The sequence below is a fragment of the Struthio camelus genome, chromosome W (genome assembly GCF_040807025.1).
Source record: "Struthio camelus isolate bStrCam1 chromosome W, bStrCam1.hap1, whole genome shotgun sequence".
Lineage (NCBI taxonomy): Eukaryota > Metazoa > Chordata > Aves > Struthioniformes > Struthionidae > Struthio > Struthio camelus.
Window position 1 is genome coordinate 35,997,807 of NC_090981.1, and position 15,346 is coordinate 36,013,152.

The 15,346-nt window shown below is 36.8% G+C and overlaps 1 protein-coding gene across 1 annotated transcript in view; it reads right to left on the reverse strand.

The window, feature by feature from the left end:
* LOC104150173 (adhesion G-protein coupled receptor V1) overlaps positions 1-15,346 on the reverse strand; it is a 273,763-nt gene that overhangs the window by 135,482 nt on the left and 122,935 nt on the right. Inside the window, exons 79-84 of the mRNA XM_068926389.1 lie at positions 14,531-14,938; positions 13,199-13,383; positions 11,692-11,941; positions 11,379-11,518; positions 9,990-10,150; positions 8,417-8,517 (exon numbers count right to left, since the gene is read on the reverse strand). Coding sequence (XP_068782490.1) covers positions 8,417-8,517; positions 9,990-10,150; positions 11,379-11,518; positions 11,692-11,941; positions 13,199-13,383; positions 14,531-14,938 — 1,245 coding nt within the window. The remainder of the gene's footprint in view (positions 1-8,416; positions 8,518-9,989; positions 10,151-11,378; positions 11,519-11,691; positions 11,942-13,198; positions 13,384-14,530; positions 14,939-15,346) is intronic.

Below are 15,346 nucleotides of genomic sequence, written 5' to 3' on the forward strand. Positions count from 1 at the left end.
AGCTACAAATGAAAACCGTTGAGGCACTATGGCTCAAAAAACTGTGGTTTTTTTCTTTTCTTGAAAAGATGAGCTAACCTTTAAATTAGTTTAGGAAACTTCAGATCAGCACTCCACAGGTATTGCTAGGCACAGAATTTATGGGTAATAGCAATTGCTGAGGACCTTCTCTCCTTCAGGACAGGGCTGCGGAAAGCCTTTAGTAAGGAAAGGAGCAATGGAAGATTTGCTGATTAGAAGTACTAATATATATCCACATTTTTATTATAGTTGAAAGGCAAACGTGAGTGGACTAAACAAAGGGAGATAAAGGCAGAAAAGGAGGCAGAAAATATGAAGAGCTGAAAACAGCATGAAGCAGATAAAGAAAGCATCACCTGCTTCATGGTGAGATACAGGCAGAAAGAGATGAACAGGCACCTTGGGAGTGCTGCTGTTCCACTCTCTGTGGTCCCCAAAAGTTTATGATGTTGGAAAAAAGTACAGTGTAATGAAAAAAAGAGCTGGAAGGCATTAGCTGATAGAAATCTCATACACTTATGCTTTAAAGTGATAAACAGAACACTTAACTGTTTGCAATGAGGACAGGAGGTGTGAGATAATGTAGTAGCATTCTAACATATGTTATAGTATTGCTCATATATCTGAGTTTTGGCAAACAGCAGGAGATAATTTATAAGAAGATACTAACAGCTTGTGCACTAACACTACATTGTGACACAACATCAGAAAAGTTAACAAGGGAAGTAAAGTAACGTTATCCTTATGAATAGCAAAAATAGGAAAACACAGGCATTAGAATAGTGATATGTTATCACTAAGAGAACAAAATTTTGTGTTGGTTGGTTAAAAAAAAAAGAAGGTAAAATAAAATTAAAATTACATGAGTATCTCAAATTTATTTCTTATAGGTTTCATCACTTAGCCAAGCCTCCTAAAACTCTTCATCTTGCCCTTTTTCCTTTAAAGGAAGGGATAGAGCACTTTCAGCTGCTTTTATAGCTCCATACTCTCTCAACTGAGAGTTGAAAGACCACCTCCTATAGCATCTGCATTGCTGCTTACGTTTGCCTGGGTCCTGGTTTAAGTATCTGCAGATAACCTCAAGTTTATAGCAAGCATCTCAGTGTCACAGCCATTTCACATCTGACATTCTCTCTGCTTTACAAAGTCTCTAGCCAGTAACCATAGAGTAAAAATGTCTCCCTCTACTGGAAAAATCAGAAAAATGCAGCAATGAGATTTCTGTGGATAAGCTAGTCTTCCTAGCTCCTCACATGACGTTTAGGTGATCAGGGTAAAAAACTGCTACTTGTTTTACAGTAACAGTCCTTCTTCAAGGGTATATTATGCATAACCCCCATCCTGACGATTGTGTGTACCAATGCTTGAGATCATAATTTCCTGACCATCAGATTCTAAAGCACCTCATATGCCATATCCATCACCTGAACACACCGTCTTCCACTACAAATGCCTCATTAGCTCCAGCTTTGACTGTATCTGATTCTGCTCTTGAGGACTCTGAAGTAGTGACTTTATGCAACAGAGATGGGCCCTCAAAGCCTTCCTGACCATAAAATTCCATTGCTCTACTATCAAAGCATTCAATTTAGATAGCCCTACTATGAAATTGCCTTTTATGCAAACTAATTATCAAATAGTTCTGTTTATTCCTGGGATAAAACTGCCTCTGAAAGAAGCTGCATGAACTTGAGACTGTGGTCCGACTTGGTGGGAATGACTGAAATCAGCTAATAGATAATTAACTAATTCAATATGAAACCTACTAGAGTAGCCACTGGGAGGAAGGGTTTAGGTGCTAGTTCTCCTTGCAAAGGCAATAAAGATTGTAGGTGGATGTTCAATTAGTTACTATAGTAGATGAGAAAGTTTTAGACATTATTATCTCAAATAATTCTTTCCTCTACGGAAGTATACTGTCTATTACTCATCATCCTCCTTATTGAAACATTTCACACTTAAGAGTAACTGGATGAAATGCATGAACAGGGGGCTGAATACACAGTTTCTAAAATGGGCATCACTTCTGGTCTGGTGTTTGGTCTGGCCTGGGTCTAGTTCTCATTTGTGTACTCTATGCTCTCACAAACCATACGATTGCTCATCTTCCTGAAGAGCTATCAGTATCACATTCGGCATTGTTTACTGCTATCAGGTTACAGCAAGAAAACAAGAGGAGGAATCCTAAATCTCAAGGATAAGTAGGTTTTATACAAACTCCCTCACACTGGGCAAATGGGCTCTAACCACACAGTAACATATAAAAATATTTCCTGCTTCCTCTTCCACAAAACAGAATTTCATATTTCACATGGACATGGAATTTAATGAAGGGCTGTCAGAAACAGCCCTTTAACTAGAATTGCCCATTGTCTGGCTCTAAAAAGCACAGGCTTAACATGAAGGAGGACTTAACTGCCCTGAAAGCTTCTCTTTACTGTCTAGAGAGAAGCTGGCACTGAATTATTCCTTGGCACAAGCTGCCTCAGTGGTGATAACAGCAGTACAGAGAATCACCCTATCCACTGCATGTAGGAATATTTTTTCAAACCCTTCCTATCCAAATATTTACAACAATTTCTTTTTGGTTTTAATTATGGAAGGGGGAATTTGAAAGTTCCCTTAGTTTGGAAGAGAAGGGTTAAAGATAATTCTAGAGAAGGAACATTTCACAGTTCATGTGGAAGTTTCACCCTCATACAATAGTAGAACTTGCAAGCTCTATACGACAGAATTTGCTACTCTAAGACTAAAGCCTGGTTTCTCTAGCGAGGGCTCTACCTTTCTGCCTTCCATCCTCTTTTATACACCATCCTGTTTGTGCTTTTCTTCCTACTCACTTCTAAATTGACTTTGCATTTTATCCTTATAAGCACTGCTCCTCTCTAACTCCTCACTGCCATGTCACTCAGATCTGGTTCTTGCATCACTTCTTAGAGACTTCATCATAGCCTTAAAAATTATGGTACTTCTGGCAGAATTATATTTTCTACCTTCCTCCAAATCTGAATAAGTGCAAATGATAAAACAATAATTTTACCAAATATTAGTTCTTAGAAATTCAGTTTTTAAAAATAATTTTTTCTTAAGACTACATTTTGAATCATTTTCAAATAAATGTTTAACAATTTTTTAAAATGGGTTTGCACCTTTTCTTTTTAAAAAACATAACTGGCATATATATTTGTATTTCCTTTCAGAGTGAATAATTCACAGCTTTCAGACAGTTGAACACAGTGAGTATAACTCTCCTCATGCACTTTTGTCAAAGACAATGGTAGGATGAATTTGGCTCACCAGCTTGATAATTATTATAGACATGATGAATGATAATGCTAAGTGCTACTGCAGCTTGAGGATTGGTCAACTTAGCAAATATAGGCCTGCTGTTTGACAAAGGTAGGGCTACAAGTTTTCCTCAGAAGTCTTTTTTTTTTTTCTTTTTTTTTTTTTTTGACTGTTAGACTGGAATTTTGTGTTACCGGCCAGAATAGATAGCCATTTGCACACAACTGCTGCTGTAATCAGATTGTGGATGCTCGAGTATTCCAGAGAAGTGGCTACCTCAAATATACAGAGCAACTCAACAGTGCAGACACAACAAATCAAAAGGGAAGACTTATCAAATGTTCATGTTATCTGCACTGTGCAACTTCAGCACATTCTAGAGACAAAGGAGTTAGGGAACATGTGCTGCACAAATAGTCTATATATGCATGGTAAAATTTGCTGTGGCAAGATGCATTAAACTGAACACAAACAGCTACACAGTGCATATTCATATACTTCCGCCTGGGAATTCACAGGAAAAACCACGGTAGTCATAAGCAATAACCCCTAACAAAAAATGGTACTTTAGGTTTTTGGTTTTTTTTGTTTTTTAAGGGGAATTTTCATGATTAGAATGAATGTATTGAGGCATTGTGAAATAAGTTCACATTGGAAGTTATTTTTTCAAATACACAAATCTTCACCTAAATTTACTCTAAAACCCCAAATCTCAGCCTGTTATTTTTTTTCCTTTTGCCTTTTAGGGAATTGCTGCATGAAATTTAATAACATAGCATGCTGTTGAAACAAATAAACAAAAATACAAACTAACGATTCACAAAATAATGTCTTTTGGAGACATCGTGATTCTCTGAGTAAATATCAGAAAGAAAAGAAAATATGTTTACAAAGCTCTACCTTTTTATGTCTTTCCAAAGAGATTCATCAACACTTGGTATACTAAATTGACCAGTGTCCATTGCTGAATACTTTACGAATTCTCCATTATTGCTTGAAACTCTAACCCCCAGAGAAGAATAAAAGGAAGGTAGAATTCTGTGAATCACCGTTCACCATCACTGTCAGAGTCAATGAATCACTGTGCACAACCACAAACAAAGTAAGCACAGCCCTGGAAGAGCAAGTTTCGCAGCAATATGTTGAAAAGGTTTGACTGCCACCTACAGATAATAGTAAATAGTGCACTGATAGTGATGCAAATTAAAAAAATACTGTAAGCTGAATAAACATCCAGGGCAGATAGTAGAGGAAAACTATTTATTCAAGTACATATATTCAAGTACATAAAAGTGAGAGAAGCTACCTTTAATCATTGTCTACTGAAAAGAAACTAACTAAATTCAATAGAGGTATTAAGAAAATCAGGAATTTTCAGCAGATAAGAACTGCTAGGCCATGCTACTGAGGATATTTTTTGCACATCAGTACATGAAACAAAATTTAAAAGTGGTATATTTATAACTTCGGAAGAAAGATGCATTTAACAGAAAAAGAAATGCACAACATTTTATTTTATTTCCCATTTAGATCAAGCTTTAAAAATGCTTGTCTATTAAGGTTCTTTCACGCATATTTTGGAAATAACAAGTTAAGCTGGTGAGACCATTTTCATGAAAATTAAATTTTGATTAAACACGCTGTTTAAGTGAAATATTTCCTATAGCTGTACCTGTTTTAACTATACTTTCTTCATCAAGTATGTGAGGGGGGGTGTGTGAGACAGCGTGAGGTTTATTTTAGAGTAAAGTAGTTGCAGCACTTGTCTGAGAAGTGAGATATAAAAGTTTAGCAGTTTAATAAGATCTGGAATTAGGGTAACAACATCAGATTTAGGGCACTATTTAACATATGACTTCACTTTTTTTAAGAATGTTCAGCTTGCAGTTAGGTCTTCACTTTTCACCTGGGGTATAGATAGTTATGAAAATGACCCTATAAAACAACACGTTTAAAAGTACTTCTTGAACACGTGAGCCATTGGTTTATTTTTATTTTATTTGTCCTTTCTTCTGATCAACTTTTAGGCATAGAGATGAACCATTCATCTCTTGGAAAAAACTGCTCAGAACTACAGGCCAGTTGGCCTAACCATGGTCCCCAGGAAATTTATAGAGAAAATCCTGCTGGGAGCTATAAGCATGGCAAGGACAAGAAAGTGATTGGGAACAGCCATCATAGATGTACCAAGGGAAAATCATGCCTGACTAACCTGATTGCCTTCCATAAGTAGATGGCTGGCTCAGGCAAGTGCAGCGGATAACTGTTCACCTTGACTTGAGCAAGGCCTTTAACATAGTCTCTATGGTATTCACAGTTTTACCATTAATAGCTGAGATACACTTTGGCTAGGTGGATTATAAAGTTAGTGGAAAACTGGCTGTATCACTGGGCTCAAAGGGTTGTGATCAACAGCATGAAGTCCAACTAGAGGCTGCTTCCTAGTGGCACTCCCTAGGAGCTGAGACACTGGCTGATACTATTTAAAGAACTTGGATACGGATGATGGGACAGAGTGCCTTCTCAGTACATTTGTGGATGACACCAGAATGGGGGAAGCAGGTGATATGCAGGAAGGTGGGACTGCTGTTCTTAGGAACTTTGGCAGGCTGGAGAAATGGGCTGACAGAAACCTCATGAAGGCAAATGCAAAGTCCTGCATCTGGTGACAGAGTAATCCCATGTAACAGCATAGGGTAGGGGCCAAACGGCAAGGCAGAAGCCCTGCAGCACAAGACTTGAGGTCCTAGTGGACAACAAGTTGAACATGAGCCAGCAGCGTGCCTTTGCAGCAAAGCAGGCCAATCTGCATGCTAGGCTGTATTAAACAGAGGTCAAAGGAAGCTTTTCTTCCCTTCTATTCAGCATTTGTGAGACCACATCAGATTACATTTGGACTCTTCAGCACAGGAAAGAGACTGTCAAGTCCAGCGGAGGGTCACCAAGATAGTTAGGGGGCTGGATGACACGATGTACGAAAGACCTGGGGATATTCAGTCCTAAGAATGTAGGCAGTGGGAATCTTATTGCTCTCTTCAGCTACTCATTAGAAGGGCTTATGGATAAGGGAGTCAAACTCTTCTTGGAGATGCACACTGATAGCGTGAGAGACAATGGACACACATCGTAACAAATGAAATTCCAAGTAAATATTAGGAAACATTTTCCACAGTGGGCAGTCAAACATTTGAACAGGTTGTCCAGAAAACTTGTGGAATCTCCATCCGTGATCTGCTCAGAATTCAGCTGTGCAGTGTCCCGAGCAACCTCATCTAAGTTGGGCTTGCTTTGACTGGGGCATCTAGAGAGCTTGAGCAGTAAGAAAGCTTTCAGAGGTCCCTTCCAACCTAAATTATTCAGTGACTCAATAGGTCTAAATGTATGCAAGAGGCTTAAGAGAACTATGTAAACAGTATCAAAAAATAACAAACCTAACTTTCTTTTAAAAAGTTAGGGTGTTTTATTTAATGAGTCCAAAAGATCTGATAAGGAATCCTTATAAGGAGAAAAAAAAAAAAAGGACTTACGGGAAACAGAAACTCGTTGTAACAAGAAACACACTTCTATACTGGAAAGGTAACATTGCCAAAGAAATGGAAAGGTAACGGAGAGGAAAAAAACTGCAACATGGGTTAAGTGTAATTATGTAATATGCACATTTTCAAATAACTTTAGAAACATAGGCAACTGTATACACTATGAAGAAAAAGCAGAAACTTTGGCAAAACGTATCATGAGACTGCAAAACACCATAAAGCTCACAGTAGTCCTGTTCTGTATAACCTCGACATATTACCAGATGCAGATCCTCACCTGTGTTCTGAGCTACATGTCCCAAATAAGTCTGAGTCTTCTCATGCTAGTAACAGTGCATACATATAGTACATTACAGGTCCCTGCATCAAATTAGCTTTCAGCATAGCTAGACAGAAATATTAAAAAAAATATATAAATGTAATGTGTTTTTAAAATCAAGAACCGAGATGTCCAAACTCTTACATCCTAAGATGCAAAATACCTGGTTGGTATCCAGTGATCTCTAGAAGTGCTATCAGGATCTTCCCATCTCCTTATATTGCAAATCCAGCTGCATCATGGTCATCATCAATGCATTTCATTGTACAACAAAGAGTGATATTATGAGGTAACAAGAATGAAGTGATAAACTAACCACGGCACTGTACAAAAGCATGTTTGAGAGAGAGTGCCGTTGCTAAACTTTCACAGGTAACATAGGGCTGTTTTGTTTATTACATCTACACCGTACCTCCCTGATTTCACACATTTCCCTAAATGCCTGCCTGCTATTATGCCTACACTCTCTTAGCATCCCTGCCTTGACCATGTACTTAAATTTTTTCTATTTACATCATCTTCATAACACTATAAATGTACATAAATTCTACTTCATAAGGAACCTTACTGTAAATTAACTCTTACATACCTGAGGTTATCCGTATCTTTCTGTTTCCCCAGATGAACCAAAGCTGAAGAAGGTATACCATTTTACAGGACAGGGGGACATACTCTCCTTTTGTACACTCCTTCAGTTTGCTGATAATTGTAGTTACCTATAATTTGAACTAGTATGGAAGAACCAGGCAGATTTTCCACAATTTGTTCTCTTATATTATTTAAAATTTTCATAACTAGACTTTCCTACAAATGTGGGAAAGCATGCAAGAGTGTTTTCATTGTCCAGTAATCAACGTAAATCTCTCCCACAGAATTTACAATTGCTGGCATTCATCTACTTAATAAACAATGCTGTTAGTGATGAAAATCATTAGTCTCAATACCCAGGCATCGAAAACTTTATTGTTCCACATATCAGACTGATGTTCTCATGTCACTGTAGTCATCCATAAGTTGTTCTCTAAATATTTTGGAAAATGTATAATTTCAAATGAATTTTCAACACATGATATTTATATTTCAACCAATATTGAAAATTCAATATACATTTTCCAAAAATATTTAGTGTGTGGAAAAGGAAATCAGGGCTGCTCAGGCATAGCCATGCTAGTATGGAAAAAGAAAACTGTACTGAAATTAGTTTTAAGAGACCTCAGTCTTTTTTTTTTTTTTTTTTTTTTTCCCTTACCTGAGTGCCCAAACAAGCAACCATCATGTGAGTGAGAAGTTTAGCTGCAAACATTGCACATCTGGTGCAGAAAAGGTGGGAGATAATAGCCAAAGTGAAACCTACATGGGAATAAAAAAATGGGAAATTTAAACTAAAACTCTATGCCAGATAACAACGACAACATTGGACCTTTTAAAGAGGCATTAAAGGGAATCTGTAAACAGGTAAACCTGCACAGAGAACAGGTTTACCTTAGTTCACACAGGGATTACTCACAAACTTACTACTTAGTACTTCTACTAGTATCTGTTTAGGTTTTTCACAGGATTCAGCGATAATCGCATAACATAAAACATGCTCATTTTTGCAAAGTTATTTTTTTAACCTATGCATGATATGGATGATTGCCTTTATTAATAGTTAAAGAAAAAGCACAGAGAAGTTTTCAGTGTCCATATGAATGCAGTCAAAAATGCTTTAAAAAACAAATAAATTAAAAGTTGTCTCCAGCTGGGTGATGTTGCTTTAGGAGGGTGAAATATACCCTTCTAAATTGTAATCTCCTGTTTCATCTGTGTTCAGTGTAGAAATATGCTACAGCAGTTCTGAGAAAGAAAAATACAACTTTTCTGTTCACTAATTCATTGTCAATATGAATTAAACAACAGACATTCTCTGTGGGAAGGGCTCCTCACCTATCAGTAAGCAGCTCTTGAAAGAAGGACCCAAGGAAAGCTAAGCCAATAAAAAAAAAAACGCTGAAGTTCATGTTGTATTAATTTTTTCTGCATTTCCAATAGAACCATATCCCAGGAAGGGGGAAGATTTAGATAGTGAAGGCAGATCCTGTATTCTCTCTTGAGACAGACTGGTTGCTCAACCACAAGTCTTTGTAATACAGGAATGAAATAAATCATTGCAGAATGAACTTTAATGAAACTTTAATTTACTAACGAAGAGTACAGTTTCAACAACAACTTTACAGGCCTTATAAGAACATTTGGACAGATAATAATGTTTTGTTTGACTCTGTCGTGTTTCTCTCTCTTACTCTTCACATCTAGGTGTAGCTGTTAGAGGAAATTACTACTCTGATTGTTCTTTTATATAAAGCAATTGACTGATCACTAGATTTAACTGTATATAGTCATATAAGGAAATTCCTTCAACCAGCCAAAGCGGCTGAAAGATATCAAAGTCACATTCAAGGTAAAACTTGAACTAGGCTAAACTGATACAATATTTTAAGAGTAGTGACTAAAAGATTTGATGAGGAGGAAGGCTGTATCTCTGCTAGAGACATAGGTGGATTTAGGATTTTATAGTTTCCCCTCAAAATGAACATGACATATTTCTCTTTTGTATGATTCAAGAAAACATCACAACACAACAAATTCCATTGCAAGACTTGTTTTTCCAGTGGGAAAGTTTTGCAATATGCAGACTGCAGCCCAAATGGCAACTTTTGTAGCATGAAGTTAGTTAGTATTCCCCCAATATCTCTCCAATTAAAAAGACTGTAATCAATTGCTAACAATCAATCTTACTGAACATTAGTTGTCATTGATGAAAAACTCTTATATCAACTGACCTGAAATGCAGATAAATCCAGAAGAGAAAAAAGCTTCATTGTACGATGACAAGTTGTCTGTTTGGGCATAAACTGCATAAATGGACATATGAGAACAAGAGCACTCCACGTAGTCTGACGTGTCGTCGACCACTTTGCAGAACCCACTATCAGACAACCAGCTACAACAATAACAACAACAAGATGAAGTTGTCTTACACATTTTTTCCTGGTGCAAATAATTTATTATAAAAAAAAAAAAAACAGAAAAGAAAAAGAGAGAGTGCATGCACACAAGAGAAGAAAGTCTCTCTTTTTTACAATGCAAAGAAGCAACATCAGACAATTTTTGGGCTGTCAGGACCAGTAATATACATTTAGTAAACATTGGCGGAAATGGATTTGCATAATTCAAATGATAAGCAGGCTTGAAAATTGTTGTTGTAGCCAAGTTTTCTAAAACATCACATAAAAGTTTTTTGATATCTTTCAGATAAAGTCATCAGAATGGCACGTTTACAAGAACTTAGCACTGTTTTGGCTATAACGATTAAAAAATTTGACTTGCAGAACAACATATCCCATTAGGGAGACTATTTTATACTGGTATATGTTGTTTTTAACCTAACACTCATGTTTTATTTGGTTTCGGTACTGCTGAATTGACTTTAAGAGAGAATACAACAGGTGACACATCAAGCCATTCTTAGTGAGAAACGAAGTGAATTCACAAACCTATGCTGTGTGAAAGGTAAAGACACAGGCTAATCAAGCAATGGGCCATTCAAGAGCATACCCAGAAAACTCTTGGTTTATAAACACCATGGTTTATAACAGTAAGAACAGCCACTGCTGGAGACAGGATACTGGTCTAGATAGATCGCCAGTCTGACCTTGCGAAAGTGGTCTTTTGTTCACTTACACAGCATCTTTCACAGAATAAAAGAAAAGAGTGGATACTAGCAAATTAGGAACAATCTAAGTCAGTGACTTGAAGCCAGACCAGATATGTGGGTTTTAATCACTACTCTTGTAAGAACAAATTTGAACCACTGCCTGATGATAATTGTAGAGCACAGTATCATTAATATTAATGAAGTAATGCAATTCTTAAATTTATGGCCTTTCAGTTTTACCTAAAGGAATCATTAAATAATCTAAAGGATATTTTGGTGTAAAAAGTCAAGAGCGCAAGTCATTTTGGCCATTTCTGAACTTGAATAACAACGTATTTTGTTGCAAGAAAAGTTGTATGTACTAGTGCAAAGGCCAGAGAAGTTAGGAAAAAGCCACAAATGGGAAATGGAAACAAATTTATAATGGCAGATGATTTAATCATAGCTATCACATCTTAGGCAAATATACAGGGTTTTTTTGGAAACTGGAAAACTAAATAGATTTATAAAATACCTTTCTGCAGCTTGATTCCAAAGGAGACATAGAGACTTTTGTGGAACAATCCGACTTCCTGTAGCATAAATCCGGTAAATGACTTCATTGTTATCTTGCAAAGAGTGTGAACTCTGATCCTTCAAACTCATAGAAAAAATCTGAAACATATACAAAGTAAATATTTATTTAATATTAAAATTCAACAGACAGTGCTTAATTTTAATCAGAAAGACAGAAAATGTTCAAATTATTTTAAATATATTAAATATGTTTTGATCAATATTTAAGTCAAAGTAACTTTGTACAAAAATAATTTGCATTATTTTCAAACCTTGTTCTTTAGGGCAAGTTCTTTATCACCAGTAAGAAACCACTGCTGGCTGCTGTATTCTGTGAACTGTACAGATTCACAGTTCTCATCTTGAGGAGGAGTCAGTACAACAGAGACCTCTAATAAATGCTCAGGTACATAAATAGAGTCCCCATCTTTTCCATCAAATTTGTGTCCATTGATTTGTTGAGGATACCAGTTGTGAGCCATTATTGCAACATACGGGCAGCTGTCGAGGATATTTTTACCTCTATCGAAATAGAAAAACAATAGGATTGGTAAGTGAAACAGAGTTTAATGTCACAGAGCAACTCTAGAACATATTTGTAAGCAATACTTTCTTCCTCCATCATGTTTAGGCTTTATGGTATTTAATATAGACAGAGCTTCAGTGCCTGTGAAAAGAAGAGAGGCCAAGTTACGCACTTCAGATTCTCTACTTCCTCTCCAAGATTTGCTCAATATGTTCCGCTTCCAAAATCCCTCCTTGGTAAACTAGGTTTTCACAATATTTATTTTTATAACTTGACACAGAGATGAGCCTACAAGGGACAGATGCATTTAAATGGATGATTGAGCTTTCATTCTTTGGCCCAGTAGATGATACAAAGGACTTGGAGTAAAGAATCAGAACTTGCAAGTTCTGGGCATACTGTTCTGTTGATAATCTTGGTATTTATGACATTTGCTATCTTTTGTACTGAGAAGGGCCTTTTATCCACCACAATTTAGGAAATGGAAGAAAAAAGGAGAAAAAAGAAGAAAATCTACATCTCTAATGGAAGTAAAGATAGAAATCTAAACTATGCTGATTTTCTGAAAGAAATTTTTTTTTTTCTAAATTCAACTAGGTAGTCATTTAATAGGTTCACAGTGGGAAAAAAACACTATTTAAGAGTATCTGTTTCATAAAAGATAGTCATCTATTTTTACAGTCAACTATTTTTCCTGTCCATTAGCTTGACCACAAGACATTATACACTTGCGGATAAAACTAGCAATTTAGAGCTATGAGTAAAACCTATAGTGTTTTAAACAATTGAAATAATGTTCTAGTGAGAAAAACCAAGCACAAAGCAATTTGAAAATGCCAGAATTAAGGATGTCAGTAGAAACTTTGGCTTACCTATGCTGACGTAAGTCTTAGAACGTAGTTGTCCGTCATACAATTGCGTATTATTTTCTCAGTAAGATTAATAAATCCTCTTCTACACAATATTTCAGCTAAAGGTGAATGAATAGGTCTAAAAATCTCCTAACTCTTACTCCATACCCACCCCATATCAGTGTACTAGTCATTTGTGACATCAGTGAGTTGTGATGTCAGCTCATAGTGCCATTACAGCGCTTTGTAAGATTACCTTAGGATGCCACACACTTTCATATAGGTAACGTATTTGCTGTCAAGCAAGTCCCCTATCTAAAAATTTCCCTTAAATTGTCTTATTACTCTATCAGTATATTGTCAAGTATTCTGACAACATTCTATGAATTCAAGTTCACTTACTTTTCCCCTGGTGATCCACACGCTATCCCAGTCAACAGGGAAAAAGCAAATTTCTCTGTCACCTCAGCAAGCAGACTATATCCTCGTGTGTCTTTGCGTTTGGGGCTAGCCAGAGCACAGAGTATCTCATAGAAGAGACTTCTACTTTTATCAGAGAGTAACCATTTTTCACCTACATCTGTTACCTAATATGAAGAGAATAAATCAAACAGCATTTTATGCACAGAACTTGGCAGACAATTATTACTTGATTCCCATAAATCCTTAAGGATTGTATCATTTTATTATTTTGCTTTTTTTTTTTTTAAGATTATTGTCATTAATTTTAATCTATGATCATATATTTTTTCAATATATTAAGAAGTCTTACAAAATTTCCTCATGTCAGACAGTTTGGTAACATTTTTAGTTTTATCTCAATTATAATTCTGAAAGTTCCAGACGTTTTTCCACCTTCCAATCACTGCTTCCAGGATTGAGGCACACATTGTCAAAACTATATAAAGATATGCCTACTAACAGGGATTTATTAAAGAAATCACGTGGTGTTTTTCACTCTTCCACAAATCAGAGATTCTTGAATCCTTCTAAGAATTTCTGACCTTACTTTCTCTATTTTCTATTTCAAAATGGCAACAACCAATAATGAACTGACTATTCCTTTTTATGAATACTGTTACATTGGTTTCTGTCTAGATACTTCAATGTTTTCCAGCTCCTCTGCATTGTATCATCAGTGCAAAAGAGCCAGAAAGTCAGAAAACTAGTCCCAGAGCCTTCACAGAACTCTTAGGGCAGTGCTGAAGTGCTCAGCCATCATGCCGAGCCGATTCCTGAAGCCACCGCAGGGAAAAAGACAATTTGCATGCCTGGTTAGAGCACAGTGGACTCCAGCTGTCCCAGGTAGAATTTGCTTGTGTGGTGACTGCAGCCAGCTGGTGAAGATATGGGCAAACCTTGGGTCTCAATGTTCTGTGCAAGGGCTAAAACCAAGATAAATATGGCCTGAGAACCAAGAAACCATAATAAGTTCTCTGAAAGTATGGCACCAAAGCAGGAACTTGGCACACCAGAAAATCTTGTGCTATAGATACACAGGCAAAATTAATACTGGTTGCTCTTTTCAACCTTTCTACTACCATCCTAACCTAGTTGCAGACAAAATCCTTCCTCAACCGTGAGATTTCACAATTTCTAATTTTATATCTGCAGTCTGCGTCCCAGAGTCACTGCTGTGGATTCTAGTCATAATCTTACCACAGTTCTAAGTGTTATTACACCCTTCTGAAAGGGTGTAATTGGTCATTCAAGTAGGAGCCCGAAAAGGTTTACCTTATCTATTATATGCATCACAGCAGTAAGCTGCTCTTCTGTAGTTTCTGCAGCCACTTTGACATTCAAATTCTGGAGGACTCTGTTTAAAATGGTGTCATCAAGTGGCTGATACAGTTGATCAACAAGTCCCCAGATTGGCAAGGAGTCCAAATCTGAGACAATGGTGATGTTAGCAATAGCATATGCATCATCTACTCTGGCACCGCCTGTGGGATTAGAAAGCACAACCTGGAAACGTTTAGGAAATGGGTTTAAGGATCCTGTGTCTGGAGTCAGGGTCACATCCAGCAAAGCATTTCTCTGTCCAGGTTCAAAAGTCAATAAACCTTCAGATCTGACAAAATCTTGTCCTGCAACAGCTGGAGATAGGAAGGTCCGGCCAATAGGTTCAGGTTTTTGTAGCTCCTTAAAGCAAACCAAAAGAGTTGAGGTAACATTATGATAATTATGATTGTTCAAAAACAGCTGCTGTTGAACACGTGTATTTTAAATGGGTAAAATTTAAATTTTAAGAAAAAAAAAGCTCCCTTTCAAAATGCCGTCCTAAGGAATGATATCACAATTACGTTAAATGACATATCTCCCTGAAGTACATCAATCTAGCACATGTGGCCAGTAACAACCTTGAGGAAAAATGGTATATACTGAAACTGGTACACAGGATCCCAGTCTTTCTTTTTCCCAGACAAACTTCACAAAGCTTTTCTGGGTGAATAGATATTACAAAAACGTAAGCACACCCGCAAGTCCACGTGAATTCCAGAGGGACTGAAGTGAGTTTATATCTGCAGCATGACATCCCTCAATTAAAGG